Source organism: Neolamprologus multifasciatus, chromosome 18 (assembly GCF_963576455.1).
Source record: "Neolamprologus multifasciatus chromosome 18, fNeoMul1.2, whole genome shotgun sequence".
In the NCBI taxonomy this organism is placed as follows: Eukaryota; Metazoa; Chordata; class Actinopteri; order Cichliformes; family Cichlidae; genus Neolamprologus; species Neolamprologus multifasciatus.
Genome location: NC_140456.1, coordinates 15,653,966 through 15,673,559, shown reverse-complemented (window position 1 = coordinate 15,673,559; position 19,594 = coordinate 15,653,966). Strand labels below are relative to the sequence as shown.

Here is a 19,594-nt window from a genome sequence, read left to right as displayed (position 1 = left end):
CACAAGTCCAAAAACAGGGAATCACTGGGATTAAAGAGCATTTTTGATCCAAGGGCCATACAAAGGGTTAAAACCATTCAGTATATTGAATATGTAGTATATTCAGCTGGATTGGAAACCAGGGTAATCTAATCTGATTGTTTTTGGATTACCTTTAAATAAAAAACGAAATGCTGTAAATTTTTTAGAAAGATGTTTTTACTGTGAATAAATGCATTTTGTACATTCAGCTTGTACAACTGGCCTGATCAAACAGCCTTTCAAAAACAGTGCTTACACAAAGTACTGGTATATTGTATGAGATGTTGTTTTGGTGTTTTCTGTGCATGTTTATGTTCATTATTGCAGTACTTTTTACTTGCAGTACCCAATGGAAGGCTTTGCTCTCAGGACCCAAGAGAGCGATCATTTAAAGAATTTTTCTTTCATTTGGAGTGTAAATAAAAAGGAACAAAATCTCCAGTACAAACAAATGTTAGATCACCATGAAAATAGCTAGCGCGCTGATAACATGAGATAAGTTTTTGGGATAAAGTAGAACATATTCATATGAGAATTAGTCCTTTCAATTTTTAAACAGACAATTAAAAAATAATCTAATCTCACATTTTAAATGTAATCTGGGGTGATTAAAGTTTAATGGTTTTACAATCTGGTACATAATTTTGTATACAAGGAAAACATAAGATGATGAGTACCTGTAAGGCTGAAACTGCTTACAATGAATATAGAAGTTACCTTAAATATGTTCTAGTGTAGGTAAATGTAGTTTATCATTTTTTATTTGTGAGCTTAGTTTTCATTCAGTAATTCTTCACTATCCTATCAATATATTTGGTATTTGACTGTACAGAAAGAAAAACTCTAAAAATCATAATAAATAAATGGACAATCAATATGTGTCTTGATAACTACAGTATACATTATTACTCAGTTGGAACAATTAAAAAAGATGCCCTCTGACTTACCAATTCATGACTTATTCATTTTATGTGTGTTGGATCCCATTTTGTTCTAAATTCGTGTCAATTCATATGGCTGCAAAAAGCCCACCAAAAATAAAAAAACTGAAAGAACAGTGGTCTTGTATGCAGAAGTCAGGAGAGGCGCTAAAGTATGTGAGGGTGGTGCAGGACATGTATGGAGACAGTGAGTGTCCTGTGCAGTAGTAATAACAGATGTGGTCAAGTACGAGTCTCAGTACATTATGTTTGCAAATGACACTGTGATCTGTAGTGAGAGTAGGGAGCAGATGGAAGAGAACCGGGAGAGGTATAGGTACTGGAGAGAAGATGACTGAAAGTCAGTAGAAGCAAGACTGAATACATGTGTGTGAACAGGAGGGAGACAGGTGGAAATCTGAACGTGCATGAAGGTAAATGACAACCATCCAAAGCAATAGACAGCACAAGAGAGTCGAAGAAGAGAGTGCAGACAGGGTGGAGTGGGTGGAGACGAGTGTCAGGGGTGATTTGTGACAGAAGGGTAGTAGCAAGAGTGAAAGAAGTTTTACAATATGGTAGTGAGACCTATGATGTTTGGTTTGGAGACTGGGAGGCTAACAAAAAGGCAGGAGGCAGAGCTGGAGGTTAGAGCGTTGAAGATGTTAATGGATGGACAGGATTGGTAATTTGAGTAACTTCAGAGGGACATCTCAGGATGAACAATGTGGAGACAAAGTTAGAGAAACAAAGAGGCTGAGATAGTGTGGACATGTGCAGAGGAGAAACAGCGGAGGACATCCAGAGAGTTTGTGTAACAGATGAGGATTAAAGAGATGTGAAATGAAGGCAGAAATCCAATAAAGGAAGAAGCTGAAAGATACTACTACTACTACTACTACTACTAATAATAATAACAACGATGATCATGATCGTCATTATGATTATAATTATTGTTGTTGTTCTTTACTAGTGAAATCACTTAAATTAGAATGTGGGAGAGTTTAAATTGTCATTCTGATTGGAAAAACGAGGAATAATCACAATAAAAAAAAAAGAAAATTAAGAAAAAATTAATAGTTAAAGAAAAACACGTTAAGAACATAAAAAAAACCGTAAAAAACAAACAAACAAAAAACTTGTAATAATCGGTAATACACGTATTATGAGTCCATATGCTCGAGCGTATTACAGGTGCGCATGCGCAATGGCTGGACTCGCTTGTTTTCCAAGCCTCGCGTCTTCGTGCTTTATCGTCCAGCTCCGGAGCTAGTTGTTGCTTGTCTGAGCGGTGATTGACTATAATGGCGACGCGATTATTCTGAGAGTAGTCTATGGCACCGTCTCTAGCTGATAAAGGATACATGTCGGAGGATTTTTTCTGCATCGCAGACTATAATAATAAGGACAAGCAACATCGAAAAGGAGCACATTCACCCCAGCCACAGAGAGCCAGGAGAGCTTTATCCTGCTAGCTGCGATAGCTAGCAACTCCGCTCACTAGCCTGCTAAGTTGAAGAGGTGGGATTCAAGTGTGTGGACTGGAGGAGAGGGACTGGCAGTTTGCTGAGTACTGAGATCTATCTGCGCTAGCTGTTGGCTACTTTGGGGTATTAACTTCCTCACTGCCAGAGGCAATACTTGGACGCCACTGACTCGAGGTTGATGCTAGCTTGTTGTAATAGTTTTTGGGAGAGGATCCAGAATCCTTCTTGGGCAGCTAACTACAGCTACACACAGCTAACAGGCTAGCTTTGTGGATTGTTCCAGTCTCCTTCCTGTTAGGACTTGCTCTCGCTGGCGTTTGGAAACTCTCTACCAGTGCACACATAGTTGGCTAGCAAAGAGTGCTAGCTCGGTAACTTTTAAGGATTGTTGTACCTTTGCGACATCTTTTCTTAAATGACCACCGGCAGGAATAACCGAGCCATGATGGAAGGAGTTGGAGCGAGAGTGGTTCGCGGACCTGACTGGAAGTGGGGGAAGCAGGATGGAGGAGAGGGACATGTCGGCACCGTTAGGAGTTTTGAAAGTCCAGAGGAGGTGGTGGTTGTCTGGGATAACGGGACGGCTGCCAACTACCGTTGTTCTGGAGCTTATGACGTGAGGATATTAGACAGTGCTCCAACAGGTAACTTCACATCAGCTGCCTGCTTCTGCTCGCACTTTCAGGCTGAGTTTTAGTCTCATGGAAGTGGCTTCCAGTGTAACAGAGGGGTGCTCCGTTTGCAAGCTACGGGACCTTTTAAAATGTATTCATTTTTTTGGCTTAACTTGGGAGCTTTTACAGTGTGTAAGAATAACAGAGAGTTTGTGCTACAACAGTTATTGCAAGTTTCTCAGAAGCAACTTAAGAATATATAATAAGATCACCATTTGAGACGAACTACCCCATTTATATTTATATCCTGTCTTTACACTGGCAGTGAAAGCTTTGTATAGAAGGTATGAAAATGAGTCACTGTCGTAAACATGTCAGCACATATCATGACTCTGAACTTCAAGCATGGTGTGGTTTTAAGGACCAATAGCAATACATGTCAATCCAATTACTTCGTTCAGTACACATCCCATTGACAGACATCCCATATCCGCCCCCTGGTTAGTCACTGGATAAGGAGCAGTTTCCTGCAGTAATTTACACTGTTGATCAACCTGTAAGGACATGCTGAAGGGGAAAAGATTTTAAGAAGCTGTAAAGGAAAAACAAATCCAACTGCCAGTATATTAATAAATCCGTTATCTTGCTCTTTTAATAGTATGAAGAATGTGTCTCTTTTTGAACTGATAGCATGCACATTGTTGGTAGCAAAGTGCAGCTAAGTTGTTGCAGTAATATTACCGATGTGTACTGTGCACATTATTATGTTTAAATTTTGACTAATTCTGCTCCGTCAGGCATCAAGCATGATGGAACCATGTGTGACACCTGCCGTCAACAGCCCATCATTGGTATTCGCTGGAAATGTGCAGAGTGCACCAATTACGACCTCTGCACAACCTGTTACCATGGAGACAAGCATCACCTGAGACACCGGTTCTACAGGATCACCACCCCAGGCAGCGAGAGGTTAGTTAATATTTATATAAAATTCTAGATTGCCATGTGAACAGAGGCAAAAAATCACATGAGACAATAGTGTGTCACATTGTATTCCCTGCTCTCTCATCTGTATGCAGCGATCGGCCCTTTACTACAGCTGTTTTCTAGTGTAACCTAACAATATTTGCTCTTATTGTTCCTCATCGTAGACCCAACAATTATAAATTAGACATAGAGTAGCCAGGTAATCCCTGTATTTCATTGTGATTGGTTGGTCTCCCCCTTTACACACTCTGTGTAGCTGTGTGTGTATGTTATTTGTGGGTCTTTTGTGCACCCTGCCTTTTAGGCAGACTGAGTCTATCTCTATGCTCCCAGCCCTCAGTTGCCTGGCAACAACTCAGCCTCACCTTAAGATCAGTCAGACCTTTTCAAAAATCATATTAGTGCAGTGTTTCCCATTTAGAGAACATATAATCTTTTTTTGTCTCCTGGAGGATGCATGCAGCTTCTTTTTCTTGTGTACTAGTAGTTGTCAGTTCAAGTGATTAGTCGACTAGTTTTTACGCATTTATGGTATTGTTTTCACGATTTAAAATATACTTTTAGGCAAAACTATAGAGTGTGCGCTACTTAAAGTTTTTGTCCATTTGATTTCAAAATGTATTTAAGGTTTAATTAAGCACTAGTAATAGAATAAAGTGATTTCCCTTTAGTGCAAGGTCAGATCCCCTTGGGTGGCTATGAAAAAAAAAACTGCTTGAGATGGTGTCAGCGCATTATAGAGTAATGAAAAATATTTTATAAGTTGGCAAACAAAGCAACACACCTGCCAACAACAGTTTGTGATGGTGTTAAGTGGGAAATGTTAGGCGTTTTACTTGAAGTTTAGACAAAGTATTGCTGCAGAGTTTGTCTTTATTCCATTGAAAATGTGATAGTACTGAATTATTATAAAGTATGTTTTGAATTAAGATTTCAGAACTTTTTCAGTTTGATTTTTATAGACACATTGTGCACATGAGAAATAGCAGTTTGTTAGGTATTTGACACCTTACATTAAATGAATAAAATAGAAATATACACTTATTATAACTGCTTCAGGATGTGAAAAAATAACATTAGGCATGTGAAATCCAGTGTTTTCACATTATTTAGTTTTCAGAGAGTGACTCTACCACACTTTATATTAGGGCTGTTAGATATAACGATATATATCGGATGACGATATTAAACCGTCTATTGTTTCATTTTACGCTATCGTTTGTTTTGTGGTGTCGCAAAATAAACTGTTTACGGCAATATTTTTTAATCGTTTTGATGGTCACTGTAGTGGATATATTAATTTCTTAAAGTTCTCTCTTTCTCTTATATTTAATATAACCACACTAAGGATGGACAAGCGCCTGTTTTTATGCGTTGTCATTAGCAACAACAACGGTAAAACCATCGAGTGTCCGCTTGTTTATGTTCCACATAAACCTTTCACAATAAAGCTCAAGATCCTGTTGAGACTTTTCAAAATAAACTGAATCACGTGAAAGAGCAGATTATTTACGGATGGGAAGCAAAAAAGAGCCGTCAGTTGCTAAAAAATAAACCTTAGACTCAAACGTTAGAACAGGCTTTTCCTCGCAGCACGCTGTGTAATAAATACTCACGTTACAACTTATGTCTAAAAATGTATCGTTTCATACATCGTTAAAACACTCGATTCCAGGCACACGACGCCCAGCCAGAAACACTTCAGCAAGTCGAGCTGCCCGAGGGTCACAGAATTTACAGAAAATGTTACATTTTTGTGATTTATATCGTTATCGGACGATAGATGTCTTATATTGGGATATGAGATTTTGGTCATATCGCACAGCCCTACTTTATATTGTTATCAGTATTTACCTGAAGTTGATGTTGACAGTCAGATTGAATTGTGTCACTGTGTGCCCCATTGTTTTCGTTTTTGGGCTTTATTGTCTGTTGAAATCTAATTTTATTGTCCGAAAATACCTTTTAAAAAATTCTAAAGAGAGATGGGTAAGATCCTGCAACTCACAATTTTGGTTTTACTGTAAAGGAAGTGGTAGGATTACAGTAAAGACTCTTCAAGAAGTACTGACACTGTTAGCAACCTTAGCTAATGTTACAAAAACATCTTTTATTTGTCATGAATCCTTCACAAGGAACTGCGTGCATTAAACAGATGACAGCAGGAGCATATGACATCTGATGCGATCAGTCTTTTCTGTCTTATTCACCAAAATCAAATTAATGTGGCAAAGCGCCTGTTTACAGGTGACATGGTTTATGTGGGAAAACTAATTTTGTTTTTATATCCTTTATCTTAATTCCTGCTTTGATAAATTTTTTCAGAAGTTGAAAGTAGAAACTTTGTTACTAAATAATTCACACTCAGGTAAGATCAGGTCAGATTGAAGAACAGAATTTTACTCTGCCTTGCCCTCTATCAGAGGATCTTTAAGTTTTATAGACTAAGTGCCAGCATATGTTCGAGAGCAAAAAAAGTGTACCTGAACAGTCCGAGTAATATCCTGCAGGATTTTCCATTGATTTATAGTTTTGTATTTTTTTTTTTTTCGTGTTAGAGAGGTTTTCTCTGCTATGATAACAAGAACAGAAGAGTTCAAATGGAAGAGAAATTCTCTTCTGGTCTCACCCCGAGCTGCCGGATCACAGTTGCTCATGGGCTGAGCTTAAAGTTACCAGGGGGCTCCTCTCTGTGCTGTAGATGAAGAGTAAGGACGCTTATTTTGTTGGAAGAGTATTTACTTCCTAAATTGCACAACCAGCGCTTGACTGTGATTTCACTTATACCGTCAGTACTCTGATGCATCCATTTCAGGCCTATATTAGCTAAGCACCGTAGTTTAGTAAATGAACACATGGTCCAACAGCTGGCAGACTTTTCAACTGCATTTCCCCCGAGACAGACATTGCATAATGTACAATGGGTGCTTGAGGACTCCCTGACTCACACCGCTCCTACTGCATGGAGGAGTGTTTTGTTACACCACATTAGATTCTTTCAGTAACTGCTGAGGAGGGAGTGGTTAGAGGCCACGAGCTGTTTGCATTGGTTAGACCTACACTGTCCAGCTGCTGTGCCTACCAAGACTCATATGGTCTTTGATTGTTAGAGCTCTGTCTGAAGTTTTATTTGCCAATATCTATTAATTTGTTTTCCTTATAGCTGTGCTGGTGTTTTGAGCATGCCTCAGAGCATTGTGATGGTGTGTTTGAGTACTTAACTTCTTACTTTTCATTTGCTGTGCCAAAAATTGTGTGCATAAAAACTTTTGTCTTCTAGAGAGCTAATCGCTATTCACTGTGACATTGTGTGTTTGTGATTTTAAAAAATACCTGAGAAGATGGTAGTAGGAAGGGCAGCTGTCACAGTGCTGCTGTGGTTAGCCCTGCTGCCTCACAGCTAAAAGGTTCTGGGTTGTTTGGCGCATCACTGTGTGGAGGTTGTATGCTCTCCCTGTGCCTGTGTGGGTTTCCTCTGGGGACTACAGCTTCCTCCCACACTGCAAAAAACATGCATGTTAGTTTGACTGGTAATTCTAAATTGCGTTGAATACATGAAGTTCAGTAAAGCTCTGTATGAATTCATTTGTGTTTTTGGCTGTAGTGTGAAGTTCCTTGAGTGGTCAGTAAGACTAGAAAATAAAATAAATTCCAGTCCCTTTCTAACTGCTTTAGCTGGGAATTTGCGATGTAACATACGGCGTACCCTACGGCATACCCTACGGCATACCCTACACACCTCCCTAGAAGTTAACTACACATCAGGTCGATGTGGCCTACAGCTATTGATTCTATCGATTCGTCCTCTACATTTCCAGCTACTTTTTTGCCAAAGTTTAAAAAATTATCAGTGAGAGAATAACAATTATTGTCTCAAAATAAAGAATAATAATCATAGCATCAATATAAGGACTCATAAACGTCAGCAGATTCCTGGAGGGAGATTGCCAAAACTATCGGAATGAATGTGAAGGAATTTCCAAAGAAGTGGGGAAATAAGAGCTGGGACCCAGAAGGGAAAAAAGTCCCAGCATTTTATTTATTTCTATTGGATCGCTGGCACTGTGTGTAAAACACCAGGACATGATCACACGGTAAATACTGGCGACAACGTCAAACACTTCCATAGGTTACATTACAGGCTCTACAAAATTGCCAGCAAAAGTCTGAATCCAGCCCAACTGTGACAGAAGTCTTTTGTTTATTGTTTATTATCTTTTACTTCAATCAAACACGAGGTGACAAAAGAGGATGGTAACAGCGTCCCATGTACTGAAAGTGAAGTTGGACAGAAGGCACACAGTTAAGGACGAGTGGTGGCTGGAGGAATAGTGGCATATAATTTAGTAATTATTGTGCAACAGGCACTCCTCTGCAGTATTTACACATAATTAAAATGCATGTGAGTTGATCCACCTAAACACAGTTGACAGAAACCCTTACGGATGAGTATAGCACATGTGATTAATGCTTGTCCAAATAAACAATAATGGCCTACATTTATAAAACGTATTTTGTCTTGACAGAGTACTTTTGGAGTCACGTCGCAAGTCAAAGAAAATCACAGCCAGAGGAATCTTTGCTGGTGGTCGGGTTGTGAGAGGAGTCGACTGGCAATGGGAAGACCAGGATGGAGGGAATGGGAGGAGAGGAAAGGTAAGGGAAGCTGCCAGAAAAATTGGAGTTTCTAACAGTGCCTTTTGTTTCCCCTTCCCTCCCCAAGCCAAAAGCAAGCAATGTACCAATTTTCTAGAATGGCAAAGCGATGTGCTTTCAGTGCCTACAAAAGTGTTTCTGGGTTTACTATTCCTAGCTTTACGGAGAAGGACAGATGAGCAATTTTATAAATAAAATTATAAATAAATTTGCTCATCTGAGAGCTCATCTGGGTCCCAGTCACTTAGAATAATCTTTAACAACCATAGTATTGAGACATTCAATAAAGGTAAACAGTGCTCAACTCAAACATCAATGGTAATAAAAAGACAGGAAATTTGTCTCCACTAAATCCTGTTTCACAAGTGAGCTTTGTTTGTTCAGATAAATATACGAGATTACTAATGGATAGCGTTGAGAAATGCAGGCAAAACTGTCTCTGCCTTATTTTAAAGCTGTACAACTAAAAGGATTATAAATCCTTGGAGGTAATACAGGCCTAGCAAACCTGCCAGAGAAATCTCAAAGATCTTTTTCACAAAAAATCATAGGCAGGAAAAAACAATCTTACATCCCAGGATATGGTTTGGTTAAAAAACAAAGCACAGTAGCCTGAAACAAAACAGGAAGTTCACTGCTTGACTCAACATGTTAGGAGCGTAACACAAAGAGATCAGTCCATTACTGCTCCTTCTATACTTTTAAGGTTCTGTGGACAGCAAAAGAAAATTTAAAAAGCAAAATTAGAAAACAAGGTGACAATTGATTGTAAAGATTTAGCTGCATTTTCCATAAGAACTGACTTGAACCGAGATGAAACCAAGGCTCACTGCACCAGCATAAGGTATGACAGCAGGTCTGAGGATTTTATCCTGGTGTGTAACAGCAGTCAGGGTACCGTTAGCTCACATATGGAGATCTGTGGAACCTGCCTGTCACTGACCCACTGCCAAACCGGTCATACTGGATGATGTTGCATGCCAGTGTAACATTTTCCTGGGTGTCTCCAGACTCTTTAATGCCGGTCACATGTACTCGGTGTAAACCTGATCTCATCTGTAGGGAGAACTGGGTGCCTGTGGTGGACCTGTCAGTTCTGATATTCTTTGGTGAATGCCAGTTGAGTTGCACAGCATGGGCCTGTGAGCACTAAGGTGTCCCAAGGATGCTGGGACACCTTCATATGTCCCGACGTTATGTATTTGCGTCACTTGGTCAGAAACGTGCATGTGAATAACCTGCTGGAGATCATTTTGTAGCACTCTGGCAGTGCTTCTTCTGTTCCTCCTCACACAACCAAGCCAATACAGGTTCTGTTGCTGGGTTCATGCCCTTCCAGAGCCTGGTCCAGTTCCCCCCATGTAATGGGGGTATTGTTACAGAACTTTTGGATGAGGTATCCTGAAAGAGCTGGACTACCTGTGCTGCAGGTGTTCTCTGATCCTACCTGATGTTACAAGGAAACAAAAAGCAAAGCTAAAGAAAAATAAGTGAGCAGGGTTACGGGAAGAGTATTATATGTCTGCCATGTTTAAAACTCCATTCTCTACAATGTGATGACTGGGTGTTCCCTTAATGTTTTTTTTGAGCAGCGCACATCTACATGTATCCCTTCAGCATTTTTCCAAATGTTTTTTTTATCAGAAGTCGTGTTGGTGTTATCTCACATCACAGCTTTTCTGCATGTTGTGCGGGCCTGTTGTGGTAACCACAGGGGGAGGAAGAGGCGTGGATGTGCACAATACGGCCATAATCAAGAGCAGACATAATTGTACAGTTGTCTTCACGAGTAGAAAATGAGAAACAGGATTTGTTTCTATACAAAAATCCAACTTTACCCTTCAATTTAGTTGTCAGGTCCTCCACACAGGACCTTGTGTGCGTCACTGAAGCGCCTTTTTTCCTCCCCTTAGGTTCACGCTGCTGATTCCTGTTCATCTTTTCTGTGATTATAAACACTTTTTCTTTGCTGCAGGTTATTCTAGCCTTAAATATGTCATTAGAAAGTAATGCAATGTCTGATGAGGTTGAATTTGTTTAGCCCAGTCTATTTAGATTTATGCTCTTGCTGTGCTGTAAAGTGCGTGTATTTTGACTCTGGTCCAGTCCCCAGAGTATTCAATTTAAGAGTCCCTCTAGGCAATTTAAGACTTCATTTTGCTGTGTTATTTAATGGCATATCTCATTACAGTTTTATGATGCTGTAAGCAGTATGCTCTCCAGAAAACCACTATTACATGTCCTCCAGCTTAGATATTCTGTTAGGTTAGCATGAATATTACCTCCTAAGGCCCATTAATCAATTAACACTGGAAGGGGGCTGAACATAATTTAATAGTTTGTTTTCTGTATTTACTTAAGGCACAGCCTTTAATTAAAGAAATAATTTATTCCTCCACAGCATCTCCTCGGCGATATGAAAGCTCTGAGCTGCTTCTGATGAGGAGAGAATTGTCTTTTAAAAATCCTTATTTCTTTCAAAGCAGAATGGATTTTGAAGTCCAATATTCATAGCTTATTGCTTTTTTAAATTTTTTATGCCTGTAACGCATCATTTTAGTTAGCTTACAGCTAAAAGTCATGTTCTCATAACAAATGTATATGTATAGCATTATTGATGGTTTAATCCAGTGAATACTAAATCAAAAAAAGGATCTCTAAAGGCGCTGTCGGGGTCTTTAGTGATAGTTTTATCATTACACTGGACCTACAAGCTAGTCAAGAATAGCCTGACTGATTTCCACTCACTCCCCTCTAATTATAAAACTTGGATCCACACACTGAGAAGTTTAGCGCAGCCAGCTACTTGGAGTTTATTAATATTTTAATAGTGCATCACCACAAGAACAAGAACAGCCTTCTCTCTGGGAATGAATAGCACTTGGCGTTATTATATTTATCATGTACAAATAAATGTTTTGGTTTTTTATATCTCTGTATAAACAAGGGTCTGGTGTAGTGGTGGGAGTGTCTTTGTAAGGCAGTTTCTTGTATGTTTCCAAAGTGTGTAAAAACAAGCAAGTGGGAACTTGGGACATGGTGTCAGATGACACTTTGTTACAACTGTGTAATGGTGCTTTAATATCAGTGTACTGATGCTCAGGGATTTATAGAGATTAAAAATAAATAACTCCAATAAGAAAAGCAACAAAACATGATACTTCATTTTTTTTTTTTTAGTTTTTATAAACGTGCTTTGTCTGCACTTTGGCTAAATGACGCCTATTTTTTCTTTCTTTTTAAACAAACACTATTTGTTTATTTGTTTCCATTAAAATATCCTTGGAGGTTGCACAGGTATAAATAACTGTGGAAACAATAAAAGGTTTAGCATTGACTGTGAAAATGCAAATTCAGGGAGAACTAAAACATAATCTAATTGTGACCCCACACATCAACGCCTAATTGGGTTTGTGCTTGATTAGTCCCACCCCTAATATTTCTTATTGTTTAGGGAATAAACTTTCCTTTAAAAACTCAGTAACTGAACAACTTGCAGAGAATGTGAAACAACGTAGTACTGTGCAAGAGTCTTGGGGAGATTCACATTACCGTTCAGTTGATACACTTTACTGAAGCCTCATCAGAAATGATCTCATTGGAAGGGTGGCTGTCAAGAAGCCATTCTTAAGTAAGGGAAACAGGAAGAAAAGGCTGAGGTATGCCAAATTAAACAAGAACTAGATTGCAAATCAGAGGGAACAGATCTCATGGAGTTATGAATCCAAATTTTAAGTCTTTGGTTCAAGTCGTCAGCCGTCTGTAAAACATGGTGGAGGCTCTGTCAAGGTTTGGGACTCTCTTTCAACCCACTGTGCACTACCATCTGCAAAGCAACATATTGGCAATGGCTTCATTTTTCAGCCGCAAAAACATACTTGCTTAGAAAAACACTCAGAGGAACACTTTCAGTAATGGATGGGCCTCCTCAGAGCCTGGACCTCCATATTATTAAAGCAGTGTGGACTCATCTTGACAAAGAACTGAGCAAAAGGGAGCCAACACCCAGAGAAGAGCTTTGGTGTTTTACAAACCTTTGCTGTATATTCCTTATATGTTTGCTGTTTTATTTTCATGTAATTCAGATTAAAACACCCTGCTTTTAATGTGTCCTCTGCTGTTCTCCTCCCTCCTCTCTCTACAGGTAACAGAGATCCAGGACTGGAGTGCGGCCAGCCCTCACAGCGCTGCCTACGTACTGTGGGACAACGGGGCCAAGAACCTGTACAGAGTTGGCTTTGAGGGAATGGTGAGCAAACTTCTAGTATGAACCTCATGCTCACTAACTTTCTCACAAAGACGGATTCACACAAAAGATCAGCTGTCAGTTGGCTTTTGTATCTAACCGTGGAGCTGAGGCTCTTTCTTTTACTGCCAGGCCTTTGTGAGAGCCATGCAGCCAGCGTGAGTACGGCGCTATTGTCCAGGCAGCTGGAAGGGGGAGGTATCTGCATGATAAAGGCAATCTGTTCCTTCTGCTTTATAAGGGGACAGGGTGAACATGGCGGTCAACTTTAGAAAGGGGGGGACATTCTCCTGGGGATGTCGTGGGCTCAGCTACACACGCGTTCCAGATGAAAAGCATGTCCTTCATTGGTGCAGACTGCCTCTTCCTTTTTATGAAAGCGGCCAATCGGGTTTCTCAGTTGCATAACAGATTTGTCCTTTGTTATTCTAATAGGTTGAAAGGAAGGTAGGTGGCATCTGCCTTTGGATTAAGTAAATCATGGATTAGACCCCCCGTATTGACAGTTTTATTTCGGCTTTATTTTATGAAGATCGGATAAATCCTGCAAAGGAATAAAAAAGAATTGCAGCTTACTGTATTTTCCAAACGCAGCGTGAGAGACCAAAGCGTTTCCTCTGTTGCGATGCCTGCTTCATGTGCACAGTACTATAAGATCAAACACATCCCGCTGGCTGCATGCAGTCCAAGAGACAGTTATTAATTTACTGAGACGTGTTGCAGTCATGACTTTGGCGATCCATCAGTTCAGAGGAGCGTTTGCACTGTCTTATGATGATCTCTGCCCTCTAACTCTGCTACAGTGGCTGCACATCTGAGTCATCACAAATGATATGATGCTTTCTCCGTGTAGCAGTATAGTGTTTCAGTTTCCTGCCATATACCAAGTTGCTTAGGGCACTGATATTGTGGGTATTGTAGGCAACTGATGTGCCTCTGCAACTAAAGTGCATAAATTCTCAGTGTCATTATCCATCACTATTCCCCTCTAATGGAATTACCTTGGTTAATTATGTAACCCGTTCCATCTTTTTTCCCCCCTTTTAGTCGGACCTCAAATGTGTCCAGGATGCCAAAGGAGGGACATTTTACAGAGACCACTGTCCGGTTTTAGGTAAGCAAGCCGGTGATATGTGTCTGCGTCGTTATTGCACCAATTTGTTCACCTAGCATGCTGGTGCAGTGAATTCAAGGACATTCGAGGAGTTTTTCTTGTAGTAAAGTCTGTGTGGCCACTAGATGTCAGCACTACATAGTCACATGGCTCCAAAACCAGGTATAGACTCAGGTCGTGCAGTTACAGTGTTCAGGTACTCGTGGAATAAATTGTCTTTCTGGGTTTAAAACTGCAGCAAATTTTGATGTGTAGTATATACAATCACTCTGCAGTGCTGCCTCTCTTCAGGGCAACTCGTGCAAATCACATTTTTAATAAATCTAATGTTACCTTAATCTTCTCAGGTGAACAGAATGGCAACAGAAATCCTGGTGGCCTTCAGATTGGCGACCTGGTAAACATTGATCTGGATCTCGAGATTGTACAGTCCCTCCAGCATGGACACGGAGGGTGGACTGACGGCATGTTTGAGACGCTCACCACCACCGGCACAGTGTGCGGCATCGATGAGGATCACGACATTGTGGTTCAGTACCCCAGCGGGAACAGGTGCAGCGCTTGACATGAAGGCTCTGAATAATTGATTTACTTATTTTTTAGTATTTGACTACTAAAAACCATATTTCTTAGTTTTAGATAACCCCTTCCACTTAAGGTCATTCAGAAGCAGCAAAACACTTCTCAGCACATCTTCACCGTAGGATGTAATTATGCTTTTTAACACTCGAGAGAAGAGACTCTCAATAAATTAGCAGTCAATTTCTAGTAAAATGCATAATTAAAGTGGATTTTCTGTGAATGTAAAAGCACTTTGTCGCTTCTAGTGTTTATTAAATGTTCTCAACATGCTCTTTGATAGTGATCATAGATATACCTCGATCAAGTTCTTTCGGGAGTCGTTTAATATTGGGCATGTGGACCAGTAATGTAAAAGCGGTCTAAATTTAGCCCACTTTATTTTTATTACGTTGATGAGCTTAAATTATTCAAATGCTGTGAAGATAATTACTGGGGAGAAGACCTTTCAGACTTCTGCTCTGTTGGAGGTATAGATGCGCTTTCTCTGTTTTTTTTTTTTTTTTTTTTTTTTTTTTGCAGTTTAATTGCACAGTGAGGCTAATATCACTCTGTAACACGTTTGCCTAACACACGAACAAGAGGAACAGACCCTCAGAGGGGTTGCATCAGGAAGGGCATCCGGTGTAAAATGTGGGCTAAATTCAATATGCAGATACATCCACTGTGACTATCCCTTGTGGGTAAGGGAGTAGCTGAAAGAAGCTTGTTACAGAGTGATACTTCCTTGCTTCACATACTATCTTTGAATGAGTCCTGACTGATTTTAAAAAAGCAAAGTCAATAACAGCAATTTTTTTTTACTATAGTTTTTTTTGCATTCATTAATATTTCCTAGAATTATGTTGTTGAAATAAATCTAAATTAAATAATGTTGTAAATTAAAGTTCCTAGCTAGACAATTCATGCACCATTTTTGTTTCACCAAAGCAAAAAAAAAAAAAGGAAAAAAGTTTGCCCTTTTTTTTTTTTTTTTGCAAGCTTTGTGTCAGAAATCAAACATCAGTGAAGCCTGAACACTTTATGCTCTCACATTCACGTCTGGGGAGAAATACTTGCATTAATTCAGAAGAAATGCCCCATTTTGCCCATTTATTGGTGCCTTATTATTTATTGCTTCAGCGTAGCTTGCTCAAATTCTATACCTCACATCAGCTATCACAGTTTAGGGGAGCTAGTCGGTGTTGCTTGAATGCATCGCTCTCTCTGCCCTCAGATGGACGTTCAACCCAGCAGTGCTGACAAAGGCTAACGTAGTGCGCAGTGGCGAAGTCGCAGCTGGTGCAGAGGGAGGCACTTCCCAGTTCCATGTGGGAGACCTGGTCCAGATCTGCTACGACATTGACCGCATCAAGTTACTACAAAGAGGCCATGGAGAATGGGCTGAGGCGATGCTGCCTGTAAGAGTTTAATAGATTTTCACACTGATTTGTGCAGAGTTGACCGCACTCACAGTCACGTTGAGGCTGTTACATTAATAGAAACAGGAAATAAATGTGGACATGTTTAAATCAATTATTTATGGTTAAGGATTTGCTGGGGGAAAAAAATTCAATTTATTTAATAAATGTGTATAGATAAATAAATTTTTTCTACAAAGAGGGACATGTAATGAAATTATTCATTGTAGCTACATTTGTCTTAGTTACTACAAGACTTTACACGCAGCATTGTGTAAAATCTATGGATGCTTTGCTGCCAGTTCTTTTAAAAAATCTTCTCTCAGTCTTAACATGACTTTATTCTTCCCGTATTATGAAGTTTATTCATCGCTGCCCAGCATGCCGTGGGTTATGTAACGCCAGTCTACTCCAATATGCCACTTGTCCCTGCCAAACTGGCCCCCCTCAGCAGCTAATGAGCCTTAAAACTCTGAGATGGGTTGTAGCTTTGATCACTAACCATGGCTGTTTGCCGCCTGCTGCCGCTTCTGCTGCAGCAGTCCCCGTTATTGATGACATCCTCCAGGACAGCCCCAGACCCGGCTCAACACACTCAAAGTGCCTCTTTCCCTTATAGCCGGGATCGAGATGATATAATTCAAAATTGGAATGCGTTATACTCTGTCCTCTCCAAATTGCCTGTATAGATGAAAAATGGTCTAGCAAGTAGAAGGGTCTTTCTTTTATATCCATCTTCTTTCTTGTGCAAGTGAGTACACTCTGAATAATAAGAACATTGCTCAAACATCTCTCATACCTTGTTTTTTTTCTGTCAGTGTTTTATTTTATAATAAGCTGCTCTGTGTAGGATGCTGGCTTTTTGAGCTGCTGTACTTTCCACATTATCCTTTCCCTCGCAGCTCTACTTTCCTCACTGCAGTCCCTCTTCATCTGTCCTCTGCCACTTACAGACTGTGTTACACAGGACGTAGCCCAAAGACAATAAGCCTTCATATACTAATGAGTTTGTCACAACATTTCTAAACAGACCCTGGGGAAGGTAGGCCGTGTGCAGCAGATCTACTCTGACAGTGACCTTAAGGTCGAGGTTTGTGGGACATCTTGGACGTACAACCCTGCTGCCGTCACCAAGATCGCCCCTTCCGGCTCCGCTGTCAGCAACGCCTCTGGAGGTATGTGCGAACATGCACCGCTAACTCAGAGAGAGCATCATTTTTAGTTTTTTGTCCTCGTTGCTTCATTGCTCTCTGTTATCTGGCACCTACATGCGATCAATCTCTGATGTTTTCCGCTCGTTTGTCCAGAACGCCTGTCTCAGTTATTGAAGAAACTATTTGAGACACAAGAGTCTGGGGACATCAATGAGGAGCTGGTCAAGGCAGCAGCCAATGGAGACTTGGCCAAAGTGGAGGACATTCTTAAGAGACCCGATGTGGATGTGAGTGCTCCAGCATTTTGATGTTTTGATATAAGGAACTGTTGAAGTTCTAGATGACTTTTTGATGAATGATTCTACCATTAAACCTATGCAGAAGATATAGGTACATTTATAATTGGAGCTGGAATACCCCTGGCTGTGCTCTGCTCTTCTCTCAGTATATTGAGGAAGCTATATTGAGGAGAGTCTCCCAGGAAACCTCTCAAAGATCCTCCCACCCCTGCACCTCTCTCAATCTGAAAGGCATTAAGGCTGGGCCCAAAGGAGGCACCAATGAGCACTGGTGTGCACTGCAGCACAGAGCCTGATTCACTCTCAGAATCAAGTGGAGATCTACAAACCCCACACGGTTGTAGATTTTGTTCTGACTCAGGCAGGAGGACAGAAATCTGTGCCTTCTATAGGTCTAGAAAAAAGATTACGTCAGTCTGCCATGCTGTCTTCACTTTAGAGAAAGGGAGACTGAATGAGTCTGTGTGTGTGTGTCATTGGTGAGTGCTGGCCAGATGCCCCGTTGCCTTTCAGTGGAATTATTTGCTTAAAGCTGAGCACACTGAGGCTGGCCAAGTGATTTGGCTGCCAGGACAAGAGACGTCTCGAGACTCCCAAAGGAGTTCACATTAATATTTATGCTCTGAGTTTTTGCAGTGCTGCAGTTGGTGATGAAATTTGCTCACACAACTGTGGATGCACATGTACAACATCCAAATATTTAAAACACACCCTCACCAGTCTCATCACCATATGTTTGGCAGATCTAAACATTAAACAGCACGCTGACACGCAGCCGTATTGTGAGTGACTCTTGATGTGTTTTTCCAGGTGAACGGGCAGTGTGCTGGACACACCGCTATGCAGGCAGCCAGTCAGAACGGTCACGTGGATGTCCTAAAGCTGCTTCTTAAACACAATGTGGACCTGGAGGCTGAGGTTTGTCTAATTAGAAAAAATAACCTGTCTCTGATGTGTGTTACTTCTTATCGCAAACGCATTTCAGCTTTCTTTTATATTGGATTTCGCACCAGATTTCACACAACACTGAGTCATTATTTGGATGTGTCACTGTTCCCAGGATAAAGATGGAGACCGAGCAGTGCACCACGCAGCTTTTGGTGATGAAGGCTCTGTCATTGAAGTGCTGCACAGGGGCGGTGCAGACCTGAATGCCAGGAACAAACGAAGGCAGACTCCATTACACATAGCTGTCAACAAGGGCCATCTACAGGTGGTTAAAACCCTTTTGGACTTCGGCTGCCACCCTAGCCTTCAGGTATGTATCGCTTGACTTATTTACCTTTAAGAAAATACTTCATGGCATAGCTTAGTTGCTTACTTCCTCCGATTTTGTCATTGTACATGTATAACTAAACTGTGGGTGCTGCTGTGAAAGATATATAAAAAGATATATAAATGACAAAACAAGAGGATAAAAAGCAAACACTGTGTCAAAGCATACAATAAAAAACACAATAAGGGAGAAAAGGTATAAATATTAAGTTACAAAGTGGCTTGAGTGTTGTGCGAAAGACTTCAATAAAGGCGCAGGACGTCCTACAGAAATTTCCACATTGTATACAACAAAACAGCAACAGTGTGGCGTTCACAGATGGTACGCAGGGCTTTCTACCTGTCAAAAAGGGAGTTTTTCCTTCCTGCTGTTGCCAAGTGTTTGATAGGAGTTGTCTGATTGTTGGTGTTTTTTCTGTGTTGTGATGTGGTGCTATATAAATAAATTTGAATAGAATAAGCTGCTTTTGAAGTACATTGTAACACTTGAGGGGTCATTGTAGACCTGACTTGTAATTACGTTATTTAAACAGCAGTCCTTAACATAAGGTTTCCCCTTCAGGATTCAGAGGGTGACACACCTCTTCACGATGCCATTAGTAAGAAGAGAGATGATATGCTGTCAGTGCTGCTGGAGGCGGGTGCTGACGTCACCATCACCAACAACAACGGGTTCAATGCTTTGCATCACGCCGCCCTGAGAGGAAACCCCAGGTGTGTGACATGTTCAGTTTGGCGACTGTGACGAATGAAGGCTTGTTTCAGTGGAATCTGCCGATGCAGATCTCAGTTAATAACAGTTTCATATGCTCAGTGGAAGCAAAATTAGAGACATGTGCATT

The 19,594-nt window shown here is 40.5% G+C and overlaps 1 protein-coding gene and 1 long non-coding RNA gene across 7 annotated transcripts in view; one reads left to right on the top strand and one right to left on the bottom strand.

Annotated features, from left to right (window-relative positions):
• Positions 1-2,169: 2,169 nt before the first annotated feature.
• The window catches only part of mib1 (MIB E3 ubiquitin protein ligase 1), a 64,426-nt gene continuing 47,001 nt past the window's right edge, over positions 2,170-19,594 (top strand). For all 6 annotated transcript variants that reach the window (XM_085142199.1, XM_085142197.1, XM_085142196.1 and 3 more), the window contains exons 1-12: positions 2,170-3,072; positions 3,840-4,011; positions 8,556-8,685; positions 12,830-12,934; positions 13,979-14,045; positions 14,393-14,597; positions 15,841-16,024; positions 17,055-17,199; positions 17,332-17,465; positions 18,288-18,395; positions 18,538-18,735; positions 19,315-19,466. In XM_085142199.1, the coding sequence (XP_084998325.1) occupies positions 2,844-3,072; positions 3,840-4,011; positions 8,556-8,685; positions 12,830-12,934; positions 13,979-14,045; positions 14,393-14,597; positions 15,841-16,024; positions 17,055-17,199; positions 17,332-17,465; positions 18,288-18,395; positions 18,538-18,735; positions 19,315-19,466 (1,829 nt within the window). In that variant the 5' untranslated portion in view covers positions 2,170-2,843. The remainder of the gene's footprint in view (positions 3,073-3,839; positions 4,012-8,555; positions 8,686-12,829; positions 12,935-13,978; positions 14,046-14,392; positions 14,598-15,840; positions 16,025-17,054; positions 17,200-17,331; positions 17,466-18,287; positions 18,396-18,537; positions 18,736-19,314; positions 19,467-19,594) is intronic.
• The window catches only part of LOC146497598 (uncharacterized), a 137,831-nt gene continuing 123,695 nt past the window's right edge, over positions 5,459-19,594 (bottom strand). Inside the window, exon 2 of the long non-coding RNA XR_014870989.1 lies at positions 5,459-5,615. This is a non-coding gene — a long non-coding RNA (uncharacterized LOC146497598). The remainder of the gene's footprint in view (positions 5,616-19,594) is intronic.